Source organism: Haliaeetus leucocephalus, unplaced genomic scaffold (genome assembly GCF_000737465.1).
Source record: "Haliaeetus leucocephalus isolate CR32 unplaced genomic scaffold, Haliaeetus_leucocephalus-4.0 Scaffold741, whole genome shotgun sequence".
Classification (NCBI taxonomy): Eukaryota; Metazoa; Chordata; class Aves; order Accipitriformes; family Accipitridae; genus Haliaeetus; species Haliaeetus leucocephalus.
Window position 1 is genome coordinate 3,898,519 of NW_010973177.1, and position 19,363 is coordinate 3,917,881.

The 19,363-nt window shown below is 41.2% G+C and overlaps 1 protein-coding gene across 1 annotated transcript in view; it reads left to right on the top strand.

Moving 5' to 3' along the window:
- Positions 1-5,990: 5,990 nt before the first annotated feature.
- The window catches only part of ATRN (attractin), a 120,091-nt gene continuing 106,718 nt past the window's right edge, over positions 5,991-19,363 (top strand). The window contains exons 1-3 of the mRNA XM_010580827.1: positions 5,991-6,094; positions 6,562-6,645; positions 10,106-10,219. Coding sequence (XP_010579129.1) covers positions 5,991-6,094; positions 6,562-6,645; positions 10,106-10,219 — 302 coding nt within the window. The remainder of the gene's footprint in view (positions 6,095-6,561; positions 6,646-10,105; positions 10,220-19,363) is intronic.

A 19,363-nucleotide genomic window follows, 5' to 3' on the forward strand; every position in this document is an offset into this window, starting at 1 on the left:
ACCTCTTTCCCATGGTGAGATTGGCAGAATGGTGCAGAGTGACCTTGAAATACCTGATCCTCTTTGGGAGGAAAATCCTGATGAAGGCAATGCAGAGGATGGTTTTGTAAGCGTTGGAATAGCAGCTTGTTGCTGTGAGAATGGTTGAAGAAGCTCTTTGCTTGCAAAGCCATCAGATTTTGTAGGGATTTCATGGCGGTGTGCCTCTCAGTCACAGAGTATAGCAGTTAATGGCATTATTGTGGGAATTTTGAGCTCTCACTTTTCAAATTGAGTGTTCAGATCGGCCGGGGTTGTAGCAAACTACTGGGAGGCACCTTCGCTCCCACTTGGTGCAGCTTGTGGCTTGATGGGAATTGCTTGATGGGAATTCTTTGCTTGGGACCGTTCTTCAGATCCCGTGTCAACCTGCCAGCACCCGAGGAGGAGGAGGAGGAGGAGATGAGTTGGGGGGTAGCACCATCCACAAGCTCTTACTTCAGAGTTTTGGAAATGACAAGGTAGAGCTGTCTCCAAGCTGCTGCAGAAACTGGTGCGATAGATCCATGGAGGAGTGACTGAAAAAGCGTTAGGGTGAACAAGCAGTGACTTTGCACCCTTAGATGTAGAGTTAAGGTGATCAGATACGACATTTCAGGGGTTACGGTGGCAGCAGTGACTTTTGCGTGAGTTTACACGTCTTAAAGAGGACGCGGTTATTACGGTTGCAGTGGGGTGGGGGCTTTGGATGTGGGAGGGAGTCTCTGTACACCCAGAGTAGTTCATAGTCTTCGGGTAGGTACCTATTGCTGCATAGCCTAAATCCTTATCAAATTTGATTTTGCAGTAATGTCATTAGCTTCATCGGTGTGAGACGTGGCATGTAATTAATTATATCTTCCTAGCTGTACCTGTGGTGTGGCACCTAGCTGGCAGAAGAGGGGATTTAGCTGTTACACATTAGAAATTCATGAAATAGATGCATAGATTTTGTTTATCTGCTTCTGTCATCCCCTATGTGGCTGATCACTATTCCATGCCTATAAATCAGGGCATTTGCTTATAGCAAACCCTAGAAGGATATATCTTTTAACCTCAGTGCGTTTATTGAGAAAAGGAACAAAGCTAAATTGTTAATCGATTTAGGCTAGTATGCCATTGTTCTGGTAATAGGCTGTAACAGCCCTTTCTTTATTGGCTTCAACTGCAAATTTACCCGAAACAATGCCTTTTAATTGTGGCGTGCTTGAGGCAGCGCAGCAACACTTGGGAAGGAAAGGGGAGAGAGAAGGAGAATTCATTGTTTGCATCAGTCTCTAGATTTAGCAACTTCAAAATTAGGCTGAGCAACTGGGTTTTGGGTTTGTTTGGGGGTTTTTTCCCTTCTTTTTTTGTATTTTTAGTGGAAAGGCTGTCTCTAGACAATATGCTGATAAGTCTTCTGTGGCGTTAAAAGTGTCACTGCAGTCTTACTGAGGGCAAAAGAAACCAATTTTGAGACCAATTGATGACCTCTTGGAGGTTAAGGTTTAATGTATTTTATAAACCAAACCAGCCTGCTCACCTTTTCTGGTGAGTAATGAAGAAAAGGCAATCTGGATTTTCTCTTTTGTAGTTTTTCTGATGAAAATAAACATATTCAATACCCCATTGCCAGCATGTAGCGTACCTTTAATTTTGCAGTGCTTTGGAAGTAATTGCTGCAAAATGATTTAGTCCTAAGTTATAAGCTACTCTCGACTTTGTGACTTTTTGTACTCAGCTATTGGCAAGAGGATTGCTTTAGATTTATTAGATGGTAATTAGATAACAGCTTTGAGTCTTTGCCTAGTTGCGCAGTTCATGTCTCTGTAGGAACTTTGTCAGTGTATACTAATTTGTATTTGGAAAATATACACTGCTGGTATTACTCGTGTTGTTATTAAAAACACATGGATTTATCTGGTAATTTCCAGTACTCGGATTTTGCTTTTTACCCAGGAGATACCATTGCTTGCTGTCTGATTTTCTTGCATTAGCGTTGTGCTTTTCAGGGGCTCCCAGAACTAGCAGGGAGTAGCTAAATACACAGAATTCTTTTACATAAAATATTTCTCTTTGAAGCTCTCTGTTTTGAGATCTTCATCCTTTTCATTGATTCCCTTTTGTCTTTGTCTTAGAAAAAGCTGAAATAGGCAGCACTCAGAGTTCGAGCCCTCTGAATACGTGTGCTGTAGGTTCAGCTCCCTAACTCTCTTTTTTCCCTTTTGATTCTTAAATATTGCAGTCCACTTGAAAAACAGTGAAAAAATTTACACCAGCTGTACGTAACATTGTTGCCACCTGGTAATGTTTGAAACAAGGCCTAGGTAGGGTGTGTATGCACATAAGTATATATAATCAATGTGTAAGTATATATTTTTAAATCTGAGTTTTGTAAACAGATCCTTGAAATAGTTTTTCCACCCCGGAGGTTTTAAAGTCATTCCTGTAGCTTTGTAGGCGCTAAATGCGTTACCTATGCTTTGTGTATGTTTTTCCACCTATGTGTATGTGTGTTTATGCATCAGAGATAATAACTAAATGACCTTGCTTTTTTATTTTCTTAGGGTGTAGTAGATGTAACACCCAAGTAGTACAGAAGTGCCTCTTGTAGAGTAGCATCGGGTACTACCAATTTAACAAAGACAAATGGGAATCGATACCTTTCCATGCTTTCTGGTGTCTGATTTTTGCATCTGAGTGATAAAATTATCAGTATGCACAAAGCAAAAGACCTCAGAGCCTGGTGGCGTTGGCAGCAGGTTACCTGGAGGTCGGAGTTTTCTGGTGTACCTCGTGAGAGCAGTCCTGAATTATATCCCTGTCTCTGTTAGGAAAATGTCCTGTGTTGAAGTACTTCATTCCTGGCGTGTTTTTCCTCCTCAGGTTTCTCATGTATTCCCTTCCTGAGCCTTTGCTCACAGACAAAGCCAAAAACTTGTGTAGAAGATGTCCCAGTTATCAGCGCCCACCAGTCCCGCTGTCACGTACAGCGCAAACAGAACCGAGTCGGAAGGGACAAGGGGTTTTGTTTGCTGCTTTTACTGGAGCTAGGAGATCAGTTCAGCTTTCTGTATTGAATGTGAAGATAAAATTCCAGCTTCAGTTTGCTTTTAGTGCTTAGTATTTATTTCTGTCTGTCCTGGAGGGTGTCTCTGGGAGAGTGTTTATAGAGTAACGCAGACCTGCTAATGCCCTGCTCATGCCAGGCAGGACGTGGGATACAAATTTAGTTCCTATTTCTTTTGCTTTCAGAGACATCAACTCTGATTTTTTTTTTTTTTTTTTTAATATCCTGTGTTTGTTCATAATGGCAGCAGCTTCTAAACCTTAGTAAGGAATCTGAGTAACTTAGAGATAAGTACTTAACTAATAGCATATCAAAGAAATTTGACTTTGGTTATTTTTTTAAACCTAAATCCCATGTTTTGTTTTTGCATTGCTGAAATATGATTAAATTATGTTGATATTGAAATGCTTTTTTTTTTTTTTTCCCCTAAGATGTGGCATGGCTGGGGCTACAGTACTAATGGGATTAATTTCCACCCCCTCCCCATCATTCTTGGTAGCATTTCTGTGGTGAATGATTTAGTAATTTTTTCCAGCGAAAATTGTTCAAAGAGTTTTCTGAGCAGAGGCTCTTTGAGAGCTTGACAGATTGCATAAGGTTGTTTTTAGCTTGTGAGACTTGCTCAGGTTTCCAGAGTCTGTTTACTCTTGGTTGCATGCAAAGTGCTGTCAGTGTTGAAGTGTTGATATAGTTTGATTCCTAGCTTTTCCACAGATATTGTTTTCAAAAGGATGAATTTTTAGACAAAATGTCTAGATGTTCTTGCCTACCACTTGGAATTTGCATCTGTTTTTGCAAGGTTCTGGTCAGTAGATGAGTAATTTGAATTTTCAAAGATGTTGAAGCCTTAAAAAAAAATATATATGTGTGTGTGTGCGCGTTTATTTATCTACATCTATATTTACATCTACATCTATCTGTATCTCCATAGAAGGTATAAATGCTTCCTGTGCTTCTGAAAATTGGAGTTGTTTCTTTGCTTGCTTAAGTATAGATGTCCCACAGAACTTTAGTAACTGGCTTTTAAAAATGTCAAGCTACATTTCTGAGGTTGAAAAGTATTATCATAAATTAATATGGAGGAAGAGGAAGGAGGTTTCCAAAATCTGTGGGGTTTGCCTTTTTTAATTTGGATCAGAGATGAACCTTAAAAGTGTTCTGTGGAAAAAATTCTGGAAAACCATTTTGAGTCAGTCAAAACATTTACAAAGGATTAGATGATAACATTAACAGATCACTAGGAAAAGACACAGCAAAAGGTTCCAAGATACTGTTTTTGGGAACTTCTGATCTTGCTTCCTTCTCTTTTCTGCCAAATTTGATTTTGCAGAGTGTTTTTGTTTTACTAAAACTGTGTTTTAAGTAGGACGACTTAATTTTGCCAGAAGGCTGTGATTTGCTCCAGCCATGTGCTGAAGATGGAGTTTATAACCTCTCTAGGTAGGAATCCTGTTTCAGATGCCAATATGTGTTCTGCCAGAATGTGGTGTTTGGGCATTTCAGATACTGCTTCCATTTGATGTCATCCTTCCCTGGTAATTTTTTTTCAACTGTTTCTGCTATGCTTCAGGTATTTGTTAAAACCCATCTGGAATATTCTGACTAATGCACATGAGATGGGAGTGTGCATCCGAACGGTCTGGCTCTTGGTTTTGTCTTCAGCCCATGCGTGCTTCTACCAGTCTCTATGCTAAAGCAGAGGATGCAGAATCTCAATATTGGATTTTTTTGGGGGAGCCAAAGTGATGTATCAGATCTGCTGCCCCAAACTCTTCCTAGATCTGTCTCCCTCAGCCTTGATGAAGTGTAACTGTCTTCTCTGTTGTCCGTGGTCTTTGAAGAAAACATACCTTGTTAAAATCTATGGAAGGAGGAGTTACAGCTGCAGCCACTAGATTGCTACCTTCATTTTCTCTTACAGCGTGGATGTGTTTGGTTGTCACATTTTGTGTAGGAGTAATAGAAATGTGAAAGTAGGTTTTGCACAGCTTTGCTCACTCTTTCCAGTACCTGTATTCATGCTCATTTCAAGTACTGAGAACTGCAGGTAATGAGCATGAATATCAATTTCCTTTGTACTGCAACAAAGGGTTAAGCGTAGTTCTGAAATCTGTTCTGAACTTTTCATCAAAACACCCCTCTGAGCTCCAGACTGGGTTTCACACAATCACAGAATGGTTTGGGTTGGAAGGGACCTTTTAAAGGTCATCTTGTTGCAACCCCCCTGCCATGGGCAGGGACATCTTCAACTCGATCAGGTTGCTCAAAGCCCCATCCAAAACACTTCCAGGGATGGGGCTTCCACAGCCTCTCTGGGCAACCTGCTCCAGTGTCCCACCACCCTCACAGAGAAGAACTTCTTCCTTACATCTAATGTAAATCTACCCTCTTGCAGTTTAAAGCCATTACCCCTTGTCCTATCAGTACATGCCCTTGTAGAAAGTCCCTCTCCAGCTTTCCCGTAGGTCACGTTTAGGTACTGGCAGGCTGCTGTAAGGGTTCCCCGGAGCCTTCTCTTCTCCAGGCTGAACAACCCCAACTCTCTCAGCCTGTCCTTACAGCAGAGGTGTTCCAGCCCTCTGATCATCTTCGTGTCCCTCCTCTGGACCCGCTCCAGCAGGTTTTAAATACTGGCGTTCATTGAGTGTCCTGGGATGAACGATTCCAACTGTACTTTCTGCTTTTAGATCCTCCTCCAAAGCCTCTTGCTACCGTCCAGTTGTCACCTCCTGTTGGTAGGTGCGGAGGGGAAGGGATGTTCGTAGGACAGTCCTGGCGCTGCCCTGGCGGAGGGGACCACTCGGCTTTTTGACTTCAGTGACTTAATAGGGGGTGACGTGGGGATGGGAACATGCTACCGAAGGTCGGGGATGCCTGGAACTGCCATGCTCTGACATCGTTCTGAGTTATGCAGCCCTTGATGCCTGAGGAATTAAGGTCTTATTTTGCACTAGAGGGTTATGGGGATCGGTCCTCCGTTCGGGAGGTCATCAAGGACCTTGTGAAGAGTCAGATGCAGAATGGGCAAGAGGTTGTGCCATGGACTTCATCTGAACTCCTTGCAAGAATTGTGTAGTTTGTCTAAATAAATATGGTAGGAGTAACTTTAGGTTTTCTGTTAGGGAATTCCTTTTGCTGGCTGGTTGGTATTAGTCTGTGTATTAGTCTTTGTTTGTGGAGGAAGGTCTTTTTTTTTTTTTTTTTTTTCCCCTGGGGGGCTGATTTGAGACAATACCATCAGTCTGATGAGAAACCATCACTCTCATCTGTCGTTCTGTAAGGACAATCATCAGAAAGCATGTACAGAGAGTTTTAACAGGAGAATCCCAATTGCCCCATTGTTTTGTGTTGCACTGTTGTTGGTTTGTTTGTAGTGGCTCTTAAGTAAATGAAGATCTAATGATGGATCTTCTAAATTTAGGAAATCATTTGTGAATATTTAATATCATTGGAGACTAATGCTTGTCTTTTTTTTTTTTTTTTTTTAACAGACTCACTGGGCCTTCGGGGTATGTAACGGATGGGCCTGGAAATTACAAATACAAAACAAAATGCACCTGGCTCATTGAAGGAAGGTAAGTGTAGTAAACATCTTGGGTTTTAGTGTTGCTTATAGTAACTTTTAGGTGAGGTTTATCTGCATTGAGTATTTTTTGATCTCATGATTCTTTTTTTGCTACTCTTAAAACTAGATAGGGCAGCACTTGTTGCTGCTACAGCAGTTCAGAGACTCTGACTTGTTGAAATACGTTTTTCATAGTACCAAGCTGTCACCAGGACTGTAAAATGAATTTGTTTAGTCTCTAAAACTTTGTGTGGTCAATTATGATGCTCTGTGTTAACAGCTGTGCATTAAGTAACATTCCATACTGTTCCCTGAAACTGGAAGTAGAGAGGTTTGTGGATAGGAACAAGTCATGTGAGAGCATGCATGATTTCACTTGTATTGAACGCTTTTAAGCTTGAGGTCTCTTGGCATCTTGGAGGATCAGAACTTACTAAAAGGCCAGGGTATACTTTCTTCTTTAGTCTTCTTTCTGTGTTTGGGAGGTCTGATGGGTGGGGGGAATTGGTATTCACTTCATCTACTTCAGACATTTATTTTGGATGAGTAATTCAAATACCTAAGCTCCCAAGATGTTCAAAGGTGAAGACTAAGCTGTTCCAGAGAGCCATGTAGATCACTGAAATTGGGAGCCTACCACTCACTATTAACTATATAAGGAGCCCAGTTCTTTAATGTGGTTAAGATCAAAAGTTAGATGCTGTCAGTAGCAACACCTCTTAATTTTTGTAGGTAATAAAAATACAACTGCAGCCAGTTTGGAACTACAAATAATTAAAAAAATGTTTTGCAAGGATGTCATTACAGACAAACCACCCTCAGCAATTCTAGTACAGTCAGCTTAACCTTCATAGCTTTTTTTTCCTAAAGGATAACGTGACTCATGTTTTTATCAGAAGTGAAGTGCTGCTCATGGGTCCCCGATAACGTCACCGTGACTGCTCCTTCAGCCTTTGCTAGTACTGAGAGGCTTCCTAGGGAACTACCACTTCATGGGGTTTGAAGTGAGATCTTACTTGCTGTAAAGAGGTGTACAAAAATGTTCCTCCTTTCATAGCCAGGCACTTAAGTTGATGTCTTTTTCCTGCTTCTGATTGTTTGTACCCTGCTGTCAGAGGATGGTGGTAAACAGAAAGGAGAGAATCATGCTGATTACAACAGCTGAAATATGCACCCTTGTGAAAATACCCCAAGCTCTCTGCCAAATGTGAAATTCCCAGAGAGATCTGGGCTTGGAAAACAGCATCTGCAAAGCTGTTAAATTCTGCTGAGTGTCCTCACCTTGCTGCTAGCATATTGGTACGTGGACGGCTTTTGAGGTTAGCAAGTAAAGGTACAATCCAAATGTGCAATTGAAGATGCTAGATAAATTCAGAGGTAAAATAAGCCATGTGATCCTTACTGTGCTCATTTCCTTTTTGCATCATTCCTGGCTGGTGTCTGTTCTGTGTCCTCATCATGTGGTTGTCCTTTTCATTTTTCCCCAGGAACATGAGACAAGGCAGATGAGATCCATCCAGCCTGGGGATGCCCATCTGAGGCAGAGCCTGTAACCATGTGCCCTGCAATTCTGCAAATGAGTGCTGTCGGTTAATGAGTTGTTAGCTGTAGCAAAGATAGTATCTTTCTTTTTGTTCTTGGTCTAAAGCTTTTATTGATTAAGTGTTTCTTTCTGCTCTACAGCTGTCAGTCAGTTAAAATAGAAGCAAGCCCCCTACAATTTAATAGGCTGCTCAGTTTTGAAACAATGAGTGTTCTTTGTACCTTTTCTTTAAGCAAGACATTATCCTTGAGTTACACCTGCTGCTCTTTTTGCAAAGGTCTGGAGTAGATCATTCTGCCGATCAAAAATTATTCTTTTGCAGAATAACTCCCTAAAGAATTCCCCTTCTGTGGGAAGGAAGGAAGGAAGGACTCGATGGCAAGCTGACATTTTATTAATTTATTTGATTAGGATGAACAAGGATTTCATCTGAACCCAAGGGCAATGCTGTTGAAGAGATCCTAATCACTTGCATCTCTTATTTCAACAGCTAAAGCTGTGGGTAGGAAAAAGCAGTGCTACTATAGATTCATTTTCTTTTTATCTCGGGGTCCAAGCATAATGTTAGTGGTGTTTTCACCCTCCTTGAGCTGAGCCCTAAATTAGGTGTCTGCTGTGGCTTCTGTGTCATTCTCTTTAGATGCATCTTTGCATATTAGCCATGAAACTAATGGTATCTAAATGCATGTTATTTGGTTATGGCTTAGTGGGCATCTTTTGTGTATGGAGGGAAAGAAATACTGATGTGTTTTGGTGTCTGAACTACTGTTTCCATCCCCACATGAACGAAATAAAACCTTTTTCCTGCTGATACATCTCAGAAGATGAGACCCCTTGCTGGTCTTCTCTTGACTTAGTAAGTCAACAGAGTAGACTCTTCTTGAGCGGTGGTGTTAACATAGGGCTGTGCTGGGTCCGCTACATTCAGGGGGAAGGCAGCAAGTCTTTTCCCAGGATTTCAGCTCTTTCATTCTCAACTGGTCCCAGTATTGTTTGTAACGCGTCTCCAGAAGAAAGTCAAGCAACCTGGTTAGCATTAGTAAGAAATGAGGGGCAGTGAGTGGTTACTACATCTTGAGAGTCCAAATAATAACCAAAGACCTGCCTTTTGGCAAAAAGTAAAGCCCCAGGGCCTCCCATCCTGTAGAAGATGGGTCTCTTCTGCATTTTCTTGACCCGTTTTCTCCAGCTCCCAGAAGGTGGTGAGCAAGGCTGAGAATTTCTTTAGTTAGCATCCATTGAGGCATAATCCCAGTTTCCAGTTTGGAGGGGCTTCCCGCAGGAGGGCCATCCTGAAGTACTGCGCAAGTCATAAAGTAACAGAAGGATTTCTGCCAGCTTTTGGGCAAGTCAGTAATCTCAGGTCATCGCAATCATCAATGTGCAGAAAATCTCTTGAACAAGAAAAATAGCTCTGGTTAGTTCCCTGATGGTGGCTGTGATTCTTCATAGAATCGTAGAATCATTTTGGTTGGAAAAGACCGTTAAGATCATGGAGTCCAACTGCAAACCTGATGGCTGCCAAGTCCACCACTAAACCATGTCCCAAAGTGCCACATATGCATGTGAATGTATTGTCCATGTAGATTTTCTGTTCTTACCCCTGCAAAGCCCTGTCATTAGGGGAGTCAGTACTGGTAAAGAGCAGAGGGCTGACAGTGCTTGCTCTTCAATTTCTGCTGTTGGTGGTGGGGAAAGGTTTAAGGACACAGTTTTTCTGACCATAAAGAATCTGTTGCTTAATACCAGGGGAACGTGCGCACTAAAAAAGAAAGCCACAGCGTGTTTGATGCATCTCTGGTTACAGTAAGTCACTCAGTTTTAGTCTTGTGAGGAGCTTCACGCTGGAGGAGCGAGTTGGAGGGACTTTGCCATCTGTGTCGAGTGGCTAATTACAAATCTTTTATTTATTGTTATTTTTTTACAGGCCAAACACAATCCTCAGGCTTCGATTCAATCACTTTGCAACAGAGTGCAGTTGGGACCACTTGTATGTGTATGACGGAGATTCAATTTACGCTCCCTTACTGGCAGCTTTTAGGTAAGTTCCCCTTGGTAAGAGTCTAACTGTACACAATGATGTTTCTTCAGCTTGGACCCTGAATCAAATGTGGCTTCTAGCAGTATAAATATGTTCCAGTACTCTAAAGATGTAATACTGAAAATACAGCACATACAGCAAGTGTCCTTTTGTGCAGTCAGCGTCAGCATAAACAATTAAGGAGTTGTTTTTGCTTTTACAATGAACAGATCATGTTACTACACTGTAGCATGTAAGTATTATGTTTTCATTTCCAAATCCTGATTATCTAAGAGACAAAAAAATTATTGTCATCTGGTTGAGCTTGAGATGATTTGGTATGCAGGCTCCTTCTAAAGTAGAATACTGCCCCATTTATCAGGTTTGAACATGACTTAAGTTTAACTCATAGCATGTCAATGCTGACAGAAGGCAAAAGCCAATTAATCAACGTTGCAGACATACAGGTCTCGTAGAACTATGTATATCCTGAAACTTTAAAATTTTAAACTTTGGAACACGTTCAGAAACAACAACGATGGGTCAGACAACCTTGTAAAAACATGTGTAAAGATATCTGTTCTTCTGATGGATGACTGGTATTTGGCTCATCTGTCTGTGGTGAGAGACTAATTTGTGGATGCTGGTTAACAGTCGACATTTCACGAAGAGACATAAATATAACTTGTGCATTTATGTACTTTAGTCTTGCAGTGACAAGCACCACCTTATGTTTTCTATTCTTTTAGCTGAAATTAGAAAAATAATCCCAAGTTGGGTGTGAAAAAAATAATGGTTCCCTTTGGACTCTGCTTGTTCCAAGTGGCTGATTAACTATTTCCAGAATTAACCTTCTGCTGTGCTTCATTTCATTTGTGAAATGAAGTTCTAAAAATACTTCATGTTTGTTCTAAAAAATCCTTCTAATCTCTGTGAGAGGAGATCAGCATAGGAACAAAAAGTTGATGATAAAAATTAAAAACATCACGTTTTCTTTGGTCTTCAGCTGAAAATGCAGAGTTGTTTTGTAGTGAAAGAATGCTTCCTGTAAACCTTCAGACTAACCTGAGGTCAAAACAGGCCACACGAATAATTATGTTATTCTCACCACATCTGAGGAAGAAGAAGAAACCTTCTCTCTTCTGAAAACCTCCGAAACCCTGGAAGTGCTCTCGTGAATTGATATGCAGGAAGAGGAAGAAGTGTCATCTTGACTCATAGTCATTTTGCTCTAATCGAGCTAATTTTTAGTATGCTGTTGAAAAGGTGAAATGATCATGATTTGTGCCTGCAGTTTCTTGTGCGTTTTCCAAAAATTAATAGGCTTTTTAAATTGAGGTTATAAGTAGTTCACAGCATTAACAATTATGGTTCAGACTTTAAAAATCATCTGTAAATCACTAGGAAGCCTGTGCCTGAGGACAGGCAAGCGTGAGCTTAATACAATAACATTTTTGAGGTAGGAAAAAATTCAATTATTTTTTTAATTGCTTCTTTAGATGACATTTGAATTTCATCTTCATTAGTAATGAGCTGTGTTGTTCAGTAAACCAAGTTCAGGAAATAGCAGATGCTCCTAATTTTGATGAAGTGCAAAAAAGCATCTGTTGAAAAATACGTTTCCCTGATACCGAAATAAATGCACTAGAATTTTTCAAGAGCAGTGTTCATATTTTATCTCTTTTCTTGGCTTATGTTAAATTTTAATATTAACTGTAACCCTATTGCACTCTTCACTATTTTTGCACTGTGCCAGTGGATTTGCAAGATTGAGCTTTGTACAGTTGGACACTGTAAACTTTCAGAGTTTGTTGGTAAACACTGTAAATTCCTCCCTCTCTAAAGCTGGTTTTTTGTTACCTCCCTGACTTTTTACAGCAGTTGTCTGAGCCCTCACTTCCTTCCCTGCTCTCATTTTGTTTTCTTGACCTTCTGATGCTCACTTATGTTTTTTCACAATGCGGTATTTACTCTGAATATAAGATTATCTTGGAAACCCTCAGCACTGGACTTTAAATTGAACTTTAAATTGGTTTTATCAATTTTTAACTGCAATAAATATTTGCATAATGCAAACATTTACACAGTGCAAGTGTCTGCATAAACCGTTGACTAAACTTCTTATAGCCTGAGTGCCCCCTGGGCAGTCCGGTCCTGTACGTTAAGCTTTTTTTCTAATGAGCAGGTTTACAAATATTTTTGCCGGTTTCTATTTGTGATCATAGGCAACATGAGACTGTGTAAATGTGCTGCTTCAAAAATGCAATATAAGAACATGGAGGAAACAGAAACCCAGCGTGTCCGTCTGCACAGAATCGAGAAATCTGAAGCAGATAAATACACTCATCTGTGAACTTTGTTGGCTTTGTTTTTAACTTTACTCCCCGTTAAACATTTACTGGAGCTGCTTTTGCACCTTTATTTTCATTTTCCGCCGGCCGGCGGGGGCTGTTTTCCTCTTCAAAACCGATCGTTCTTGCGCAAGACCTCTGGCCGCGGCTCCGCTCTCGGCGTTGGGAGGGTGAGAGGGCTCAGGAACAACCTCCCAGTTGCTATCAGGTGCCAGATGGATGGTTGCACTGGTAGCGCTGACAGATGGCAGCGGCTGCCCCACGGTCACTGGCTGAGCTGGTGCCTCCACGTGAGCTCCCGTCCCCTCGGGAAAACAAGAGCAGCTCACCTTCCTTTCGTTACGTGCGGGCAAATACGGGGCTTCTACACCCAAATTTGAGTCTAGGCACAGAACGCGGGGTGAGGTGGGTTGGAAGGGACCCTGGTCTGATCCATCGCTCAGAGCAGGACCAGCTTCAGGCTGGGAACAGGCCCTTGCTCAAGACTTTGCCCAGTCAAATTGTGAGTTTCTCTTAAGGGTGGAGATCTTGGTGATCCTCTGGGCCAGTGGTCAAGAGCTTGGCAACCCTCGTGTTAAATAATAATAAAAAGTGAATCCTATATCTAATGAGACTTTCCTTTGCTGCAGCGTGTGTCCGTTGCCTCATGTCCTTCTTCTGTGAACTTCTGGTGCTATCTCCTCTGTAATCTCTCCTTAGGTAGTCGAAGGCGGCGATTAGATTTCACCCCATTTTCTGCCGTCTCTCCTCCAGGCTAAACAAACCTCGCTGCTTCTGCCTCTCCTCGTATGTCATATGGTTGTCCCCTTCTATTTTTTTCCTTCTGTTCCCTCAGTTCTTTGCCAGAAATCGTAACCCACGTTGCTGCCATGGACGCATGCAAAAGCTCGCTCTTTTTCTTCTGCGTTGTCCTCAGTGCCCTTCCTGAACTAACCTGCAAACCCTGCTTTTACCCCTCATCATCGACTTGTCTTATATCGCTGAGAGGAAATGATCAGCTGATAACAGCAGGGGGGTTGCTAATGAGGATTAATTATACCGGGAAAGGTACAAACCATGTTGAGTCGGTACTATTTGTGCTACGAGAGTATCCAGAGGAGCTAATCAACTCAGAGCTGACGTTACACGGACTTAGAGGAAGAAGCGGTACTCGCCATCGGCAGAGAACAAACTGCGGGTGTACGTGCTCTGCGTAAAGACGAAGAAGGGACTGTTAATACTTAAGTTTTATTGCTCTGTTTGCTTCAAAGCATGAGTTGGATGTCCTTTGCTCGTGTGCGTAACCAGGTTTTTCCTTATCGATGTTCTTGCCCTCCTCTGATGGAGCTGGCACTCGGCACATCATCAACCATCACCTCCCAAATCAGTTTTTATTCTGCTCCCTAAGGTAGGGGATGTATTATATTACAACCCTGTGCTGGACTGTGTTGCAATACGGTCATCATGCTTGCGCTCAGTTCATAGAGGAGACCAGTTGACTTTTTGTCCTAGCAGCCTGTCCTCTAAGTATTTATTATTTTTCTGTATTTGTTTTGTTTGCATCCACAATAATTTCTAGAGTACTGATTGGAAAAAAAAAGAAAAAAAAATTGGTGTAAAGTGAGGAGCAAATATATTTGGGATTTTGCTAGAAATGTGTCTGCTGAATGATGTTCCCTTGTTCACATTTACTCCATGAGCCCATCGGCGAGCCAGCTGATCCTTGGGTTGCGTGAGAATTGATTAATCAAAATGTCTTTGTGGTAGAAAGTCAGATTTCTTAGAGAAATGTAAATTGCGTTGTATCAAAATTGCTTTTGTTCACTAAACTTGTAAACCCCTTCAAAAACACCAAATCAATTTGACAAGATGGACAAAGAGTTTCTATTTTAGGGTTTTGAAAAGTGTAATCCCCTCTGAGTTAAATCGAAGTCTATAAAGGAAGTTTAGAGCAGAAAGTTTCTTCAGTTCTTCACTTTCTTGGTTCTTTTTTCTTAAACTGTTTCTGGTGGACTGAAGAATGTAACTTTTTTTTCCCCAGTAATTCAAATGTCCTTTAAAACTCACTTACTTAAGCTGAACAACTAATATTTCTTAACATCCTGTACCCGAGCTTCATGGGTGTTGAATGATAACAACAGTCTTTAGGTTTTAAAAAAGGGAAAGGCATTTGCACCATGGCTGATAGCATGGTCTGTCTTTCCGGGACTAGATGCTAAAATAATTTTTTAACTTCCAAAGTACTTCTTCACTGTAATGGTAAAAAAGGTGTTATTTCTTTTGAGGCTTCTCAGTCTGTGTTCTCTTGAAATACGGCTTTTAGAGTCATGCTCACCGGTGACATAATCATTAAAAATGACTGAATGGCTCATGAGACACATTTTAATAAGTTTATGGTTTGTCCTTAAGTTCTGCCATCTCCAGAAGGAAGAGCTGAGGAGGTTTTGGGGCAAGTCCCCTTGATCCGGAGGGCTCTGCGGGCAGGCAGGATTGTCCCGTCCTGGTGCTGCAGCCGCTGGGTCTGTCTGTAGTGCAAGATGGTTTCAAGAAAAATTGTACTTTGCAGTGTTGTCAGCTCTCAGTAACGAGTTTTGTTTGTTTGTTTTTTTTTTAAAAGTGTCATTGTAATTGCTTTTTCTTCAAAAGCCCCTATTTGGGATTCATCTTGTTGCACAAGAATTGTAGCTTTTCCTTTAAGAAAAGAAATCGGAGATGTCTCCTTATTTTCTCTCCCCCTTTTTTTATTTTTTGGCACAGATTCATTTTTAGTCTTTTGTAATTTCTGGTTTTGGTTCGTTTGTTTTTACTCTTGTAGTTGTGAGTATAGGTGAGGTGCATGGACTGTTTTTTAATAAGGGAGAAATGGTGCCATTTTGCATACATGTGTGTCCAGGTGGATCAAAGCATTTAAAAATTAGAAGAGAACTGTTTTGCGTTGCATTTCGATAGACTGAGAAGCCAATGTACTACTGATTTTTCAGTATCACCTTTGTCCTTTCACTTCTCTGTGATCTGTACTCTGTATTTTCACTCTTTCGTGGCTCCTGTCGTCTTCCTTTTGGACTTGTTTTCTGCTCAGTAGAGCTTCTTACGCTTTTGATCTCTGCCACGCTGGCAGGTTGTGTCTCAGGAGAAAAGCATCACCATGATGCTTGCATAGCAAATCAAGGAAAAGTAATAGAGGAGATGCCCTCTATTTTGAATAATTCCCATTTCTCTATGGTGTAGGGGAGAGAGCGGGGCAGGCGGTGTGTGCAGGGCAATAGAGAAGTTGGATCTCCTGGATATTGTTTTTCACTCTGCTACTGACTCTACAAATCCAGTACACAGAAAATAGAAGTTCTTTCAGGGCAAAACAGAGGTTTGCCTTTCAAGGTCTTAGAAACAGTGTCATTGGACAGCTTAGCTGAGTAGGAGTATTTATTTGCTTTGGAGTAGTGATGATTGTGAAATGTTTTGAAACCTAATTTAAAAAAAAAAAAAAAAGAAACGGCACATTGTAAAGTAGGCTAATCTTGGCCAGAGTCGAGTCTCTGAGAGATTTTTGGATTGTAGTTTATAGGAAGTTTTGCACAATCCTTTATCATTCTCATTCTATTGGATTTTTTTTTTTTTTTCATGGCAGGTAATGTAAATCTGTTTGTGGTGGTTTATTCAAAATGATGCTGTGCACACACTAATTTATTCTCGGCTTTCAAGGTTCAACCTTTCAAGGACCTGATCGTTTTTGTTCTGTTGTGTTCTCTTCATGGCTTTCTCTGAAAGAATGACAATCTATTAAGTTTCATCAGGCTGTTTTAAACTTCTGTAGGTGGGATAACATCCTCTTTAGTGTATTTACATACGAGTCGTTAGAAAAGGATGGAAAGAAAGGAGCAAACAGGAGATGTGGTGAGAGCATCCGCTACGGAGGTGCCAGCGTTCTTCCCAAACAAATCCCCAAATCAAGATTTCTAAGCGAAAACAAATGATTGTCCTGTGCTAGTCCTTTCATTAGGAAAGGTTATTGGGGCGGGGACTTTTGTCTTCTTTCCCTACCACTATTCACTCTGTACTTCTATTCTTTGCTGCTGTTATTCTCCCCTCTCCAGGGTCTTCCAGTTAGGTTGCCTTGTAATACTAATGGTAAGTGCTGCAAGAATAAGACTGAAGAAGAATAAGCCAGAACAAAGAAATTTTCTCTTGTCCCTGGGCTGTAGTTTGCCTTCCCCTGAATTATATTCAGACGCCTGTTTTCCTGTGGCAGAGACGTGCCGTCCTACAGTTTGCATTACAAAGGAGAACTATGAACCAAATATCAAGGAGAAGTTTATTAGACCTTTTTGTTCTTTGGTGTTGTGGGAGACAGTCTTTTGGGAAAGATGATCTTCAGTTCAGAAGTCTCAAATTTTAGAACGAAACAGGCACTTCTTAGCCATGGAGAAAAAGGCAGCGAATTTTGCCTTTTGATCCCATATCCTTGATATCTGAAAGAGGAAAAAATAATTGGCTTTCTCACAAGGAACTATTTATCGAGCTAGATACCTGCAAATGTGCTGGAGCTGTTTAGCCAAAACATGGGATCAGGTTACTGCCTTTTTATGGCATGTTGGTAAAATGAACGATAGCTTTTTGTCCGCAATAAGACATGTTGTGCAAGAAGGGCCATTGTACAGTTTCCAGACTTACTCCACTGTAGGTAACATGTTCATATGTTACTTCTAGTGCAAATAGCCCCAATTTCTACAGCAAAAGTTGTTGGAAAGACTCACTGGGTGTCTGTGTTCTTCTTTGACCACACCACTGTATTGTATTGCGGGGACAGAAAAATTCAGGTCACAAAAAAGTGCTTTACAGTCGATGTGAATGGGTTGCTGTGGATAGCTGTGAGTGTTTTCCTTGGGTCTAGAAACTCATTTATGCTGTCCTGGGGAACTCTCTTCAAATGCATTTGCTTTCTGTTCTGCATAGATCTGAAAAGAGGAAAAGTAAGTTCTTTTCAGGGGGAAAAATTCTTTTCATTGTTGCTTTTTAGTCGATGGTGCCCTTGGATATTCAGAAGTCGCAGGGCACGAAATCAGGCTCGGCTGCTTTCCCAGGAGAGCTGCCGCCTGCCTGCAGCCCCGGAGCGGCCGGAGCTGCCTTCGGTTCCCTTCCCGACACGCTCTGCTCGGGGCTTTGGAGTCTCTCCTCTTCAAAAAGCTGCAACTTAGCCTTTGAAAATAGGGCTGAGGCTGGGGGAAAGATGGTTCTGTATAAGAAAATAACAGCTGCCTATGAACAGGTGGTAGCAGACAATGCGCTTTGGTTAGATGAAGGCTTTTAAAAAAATAAATTCGATAGACTTCAAATTTATGCTTGCTCTTATGTCTTTTGTATGAGGGAGGAATTGACTTTTGTTTTGTTGTTGTCAGACTTCTGTTAAAAGAAGAATAAACATTCTCTTTCAGATACAAACTATTTTGTGCAATAGGTAAATAGGTAGTAGGTACTCTTTTGGTGAGACATTTAGTCTCCTCATCAGCTTACTCCAATTATTTTGGCAAACCATTCTATAAATCTATACTGTGTCCAGTCTCGAATACTGTAAATAGTCTTGTCCACCATCCTCGCTTCTCTCCGCTAGCCCTAGAAAACTAAAAGGCTGGAGGATCTTACAGAACATGGAAGGGTGTAGAGAAACAGCCAGAGGCGACCAGAAGTGCAAACCAATGGATGAGGTGGGAATAGTGAGTGTGACAGCCTTTTAGAACAAAAAAGACAACAAATGCAGATGTGGTAAGTCAGATGGAACTTTATAAAAGAGTGGATGGCAGGAAGGTGGTGAGTAAGGGTGATTGTACTTATTTCTCATAGAGGAAAAGCCCAACAGGCAGCGGTGGATGATCAGGCAGCAGATGTAAAGCGAGTGTACAAAGTCCTTTCTCTACCATTGCAGAGTTAAATTGTCCTCCCTGCTGCAGATTTTCCAGGTGAAAAGGGTATAGATGGTTGAGAAAGGAATTGGATAGGATAGAAGCATGGATGAATGGTTTATTTAAATGCGCTGACTTGGGTGCATTCTCCAGGTCAAAGCACCCGAACCGTGGGTTTCTGGAAGCAGGATAATACGTTGCCAAAATGCTCTGTACTTGCTTTAGTTGTCATAGTCTTTCCCAAGCATTTGCTGTCGCCCATAGTCAGGAGGAGATACGGGGCTTGGCAGACCTTTAGTTTGGCTTGGTACAGCAGGTTTTATGCTTTTTGGGACACTCTAATTTCTGTTTTCAAATATGCCACCTTGTTTTAGGAATGGGTCCTGTTTAAATCATGGCAGAATTATAAGAGAGGGAAAGTAGGCTTTTGGTAATAATAACTGGAATTCTAGACAGCGTCAGATTTACTCGGGTTAAACACTTTTAATATACATTTATCTTTCCAAAGAGCCAAGTTGATTACTTCAGGATTTTCTGTTTGTCTTCCTTTCTGCCACCCTTCCTTCTTGTAGACCAAAGTCATGCATGGTGAGGGCAGCAGCAATGCTACTCTCGATAGCCTCAGTATCCTGATTTGTCTGCACTTCTTGGTCAGTAACATGGACACTATATTGCAGATGATTAAGCCAAGCAAGAGGGCTTAATAAACTGATCCCTGAAGAATGTGGTTTTATCTTTCTGAGAGGGTGTTGAGGGTTCTTATGCCATTGAGAATGGGGTTGTTCTGAGGGTTGGCTGAGTGTGCATACTCACCATGTGGAGACATTTTCTTTTGAATATTTAAGGAGTTGTGTTGAAGAAAAACGATCTGATAATGCTGCTCTGTGAATATTGTTACTTTATGCAAATTCATTATACTTCAAATAAATGCAAATAAATGC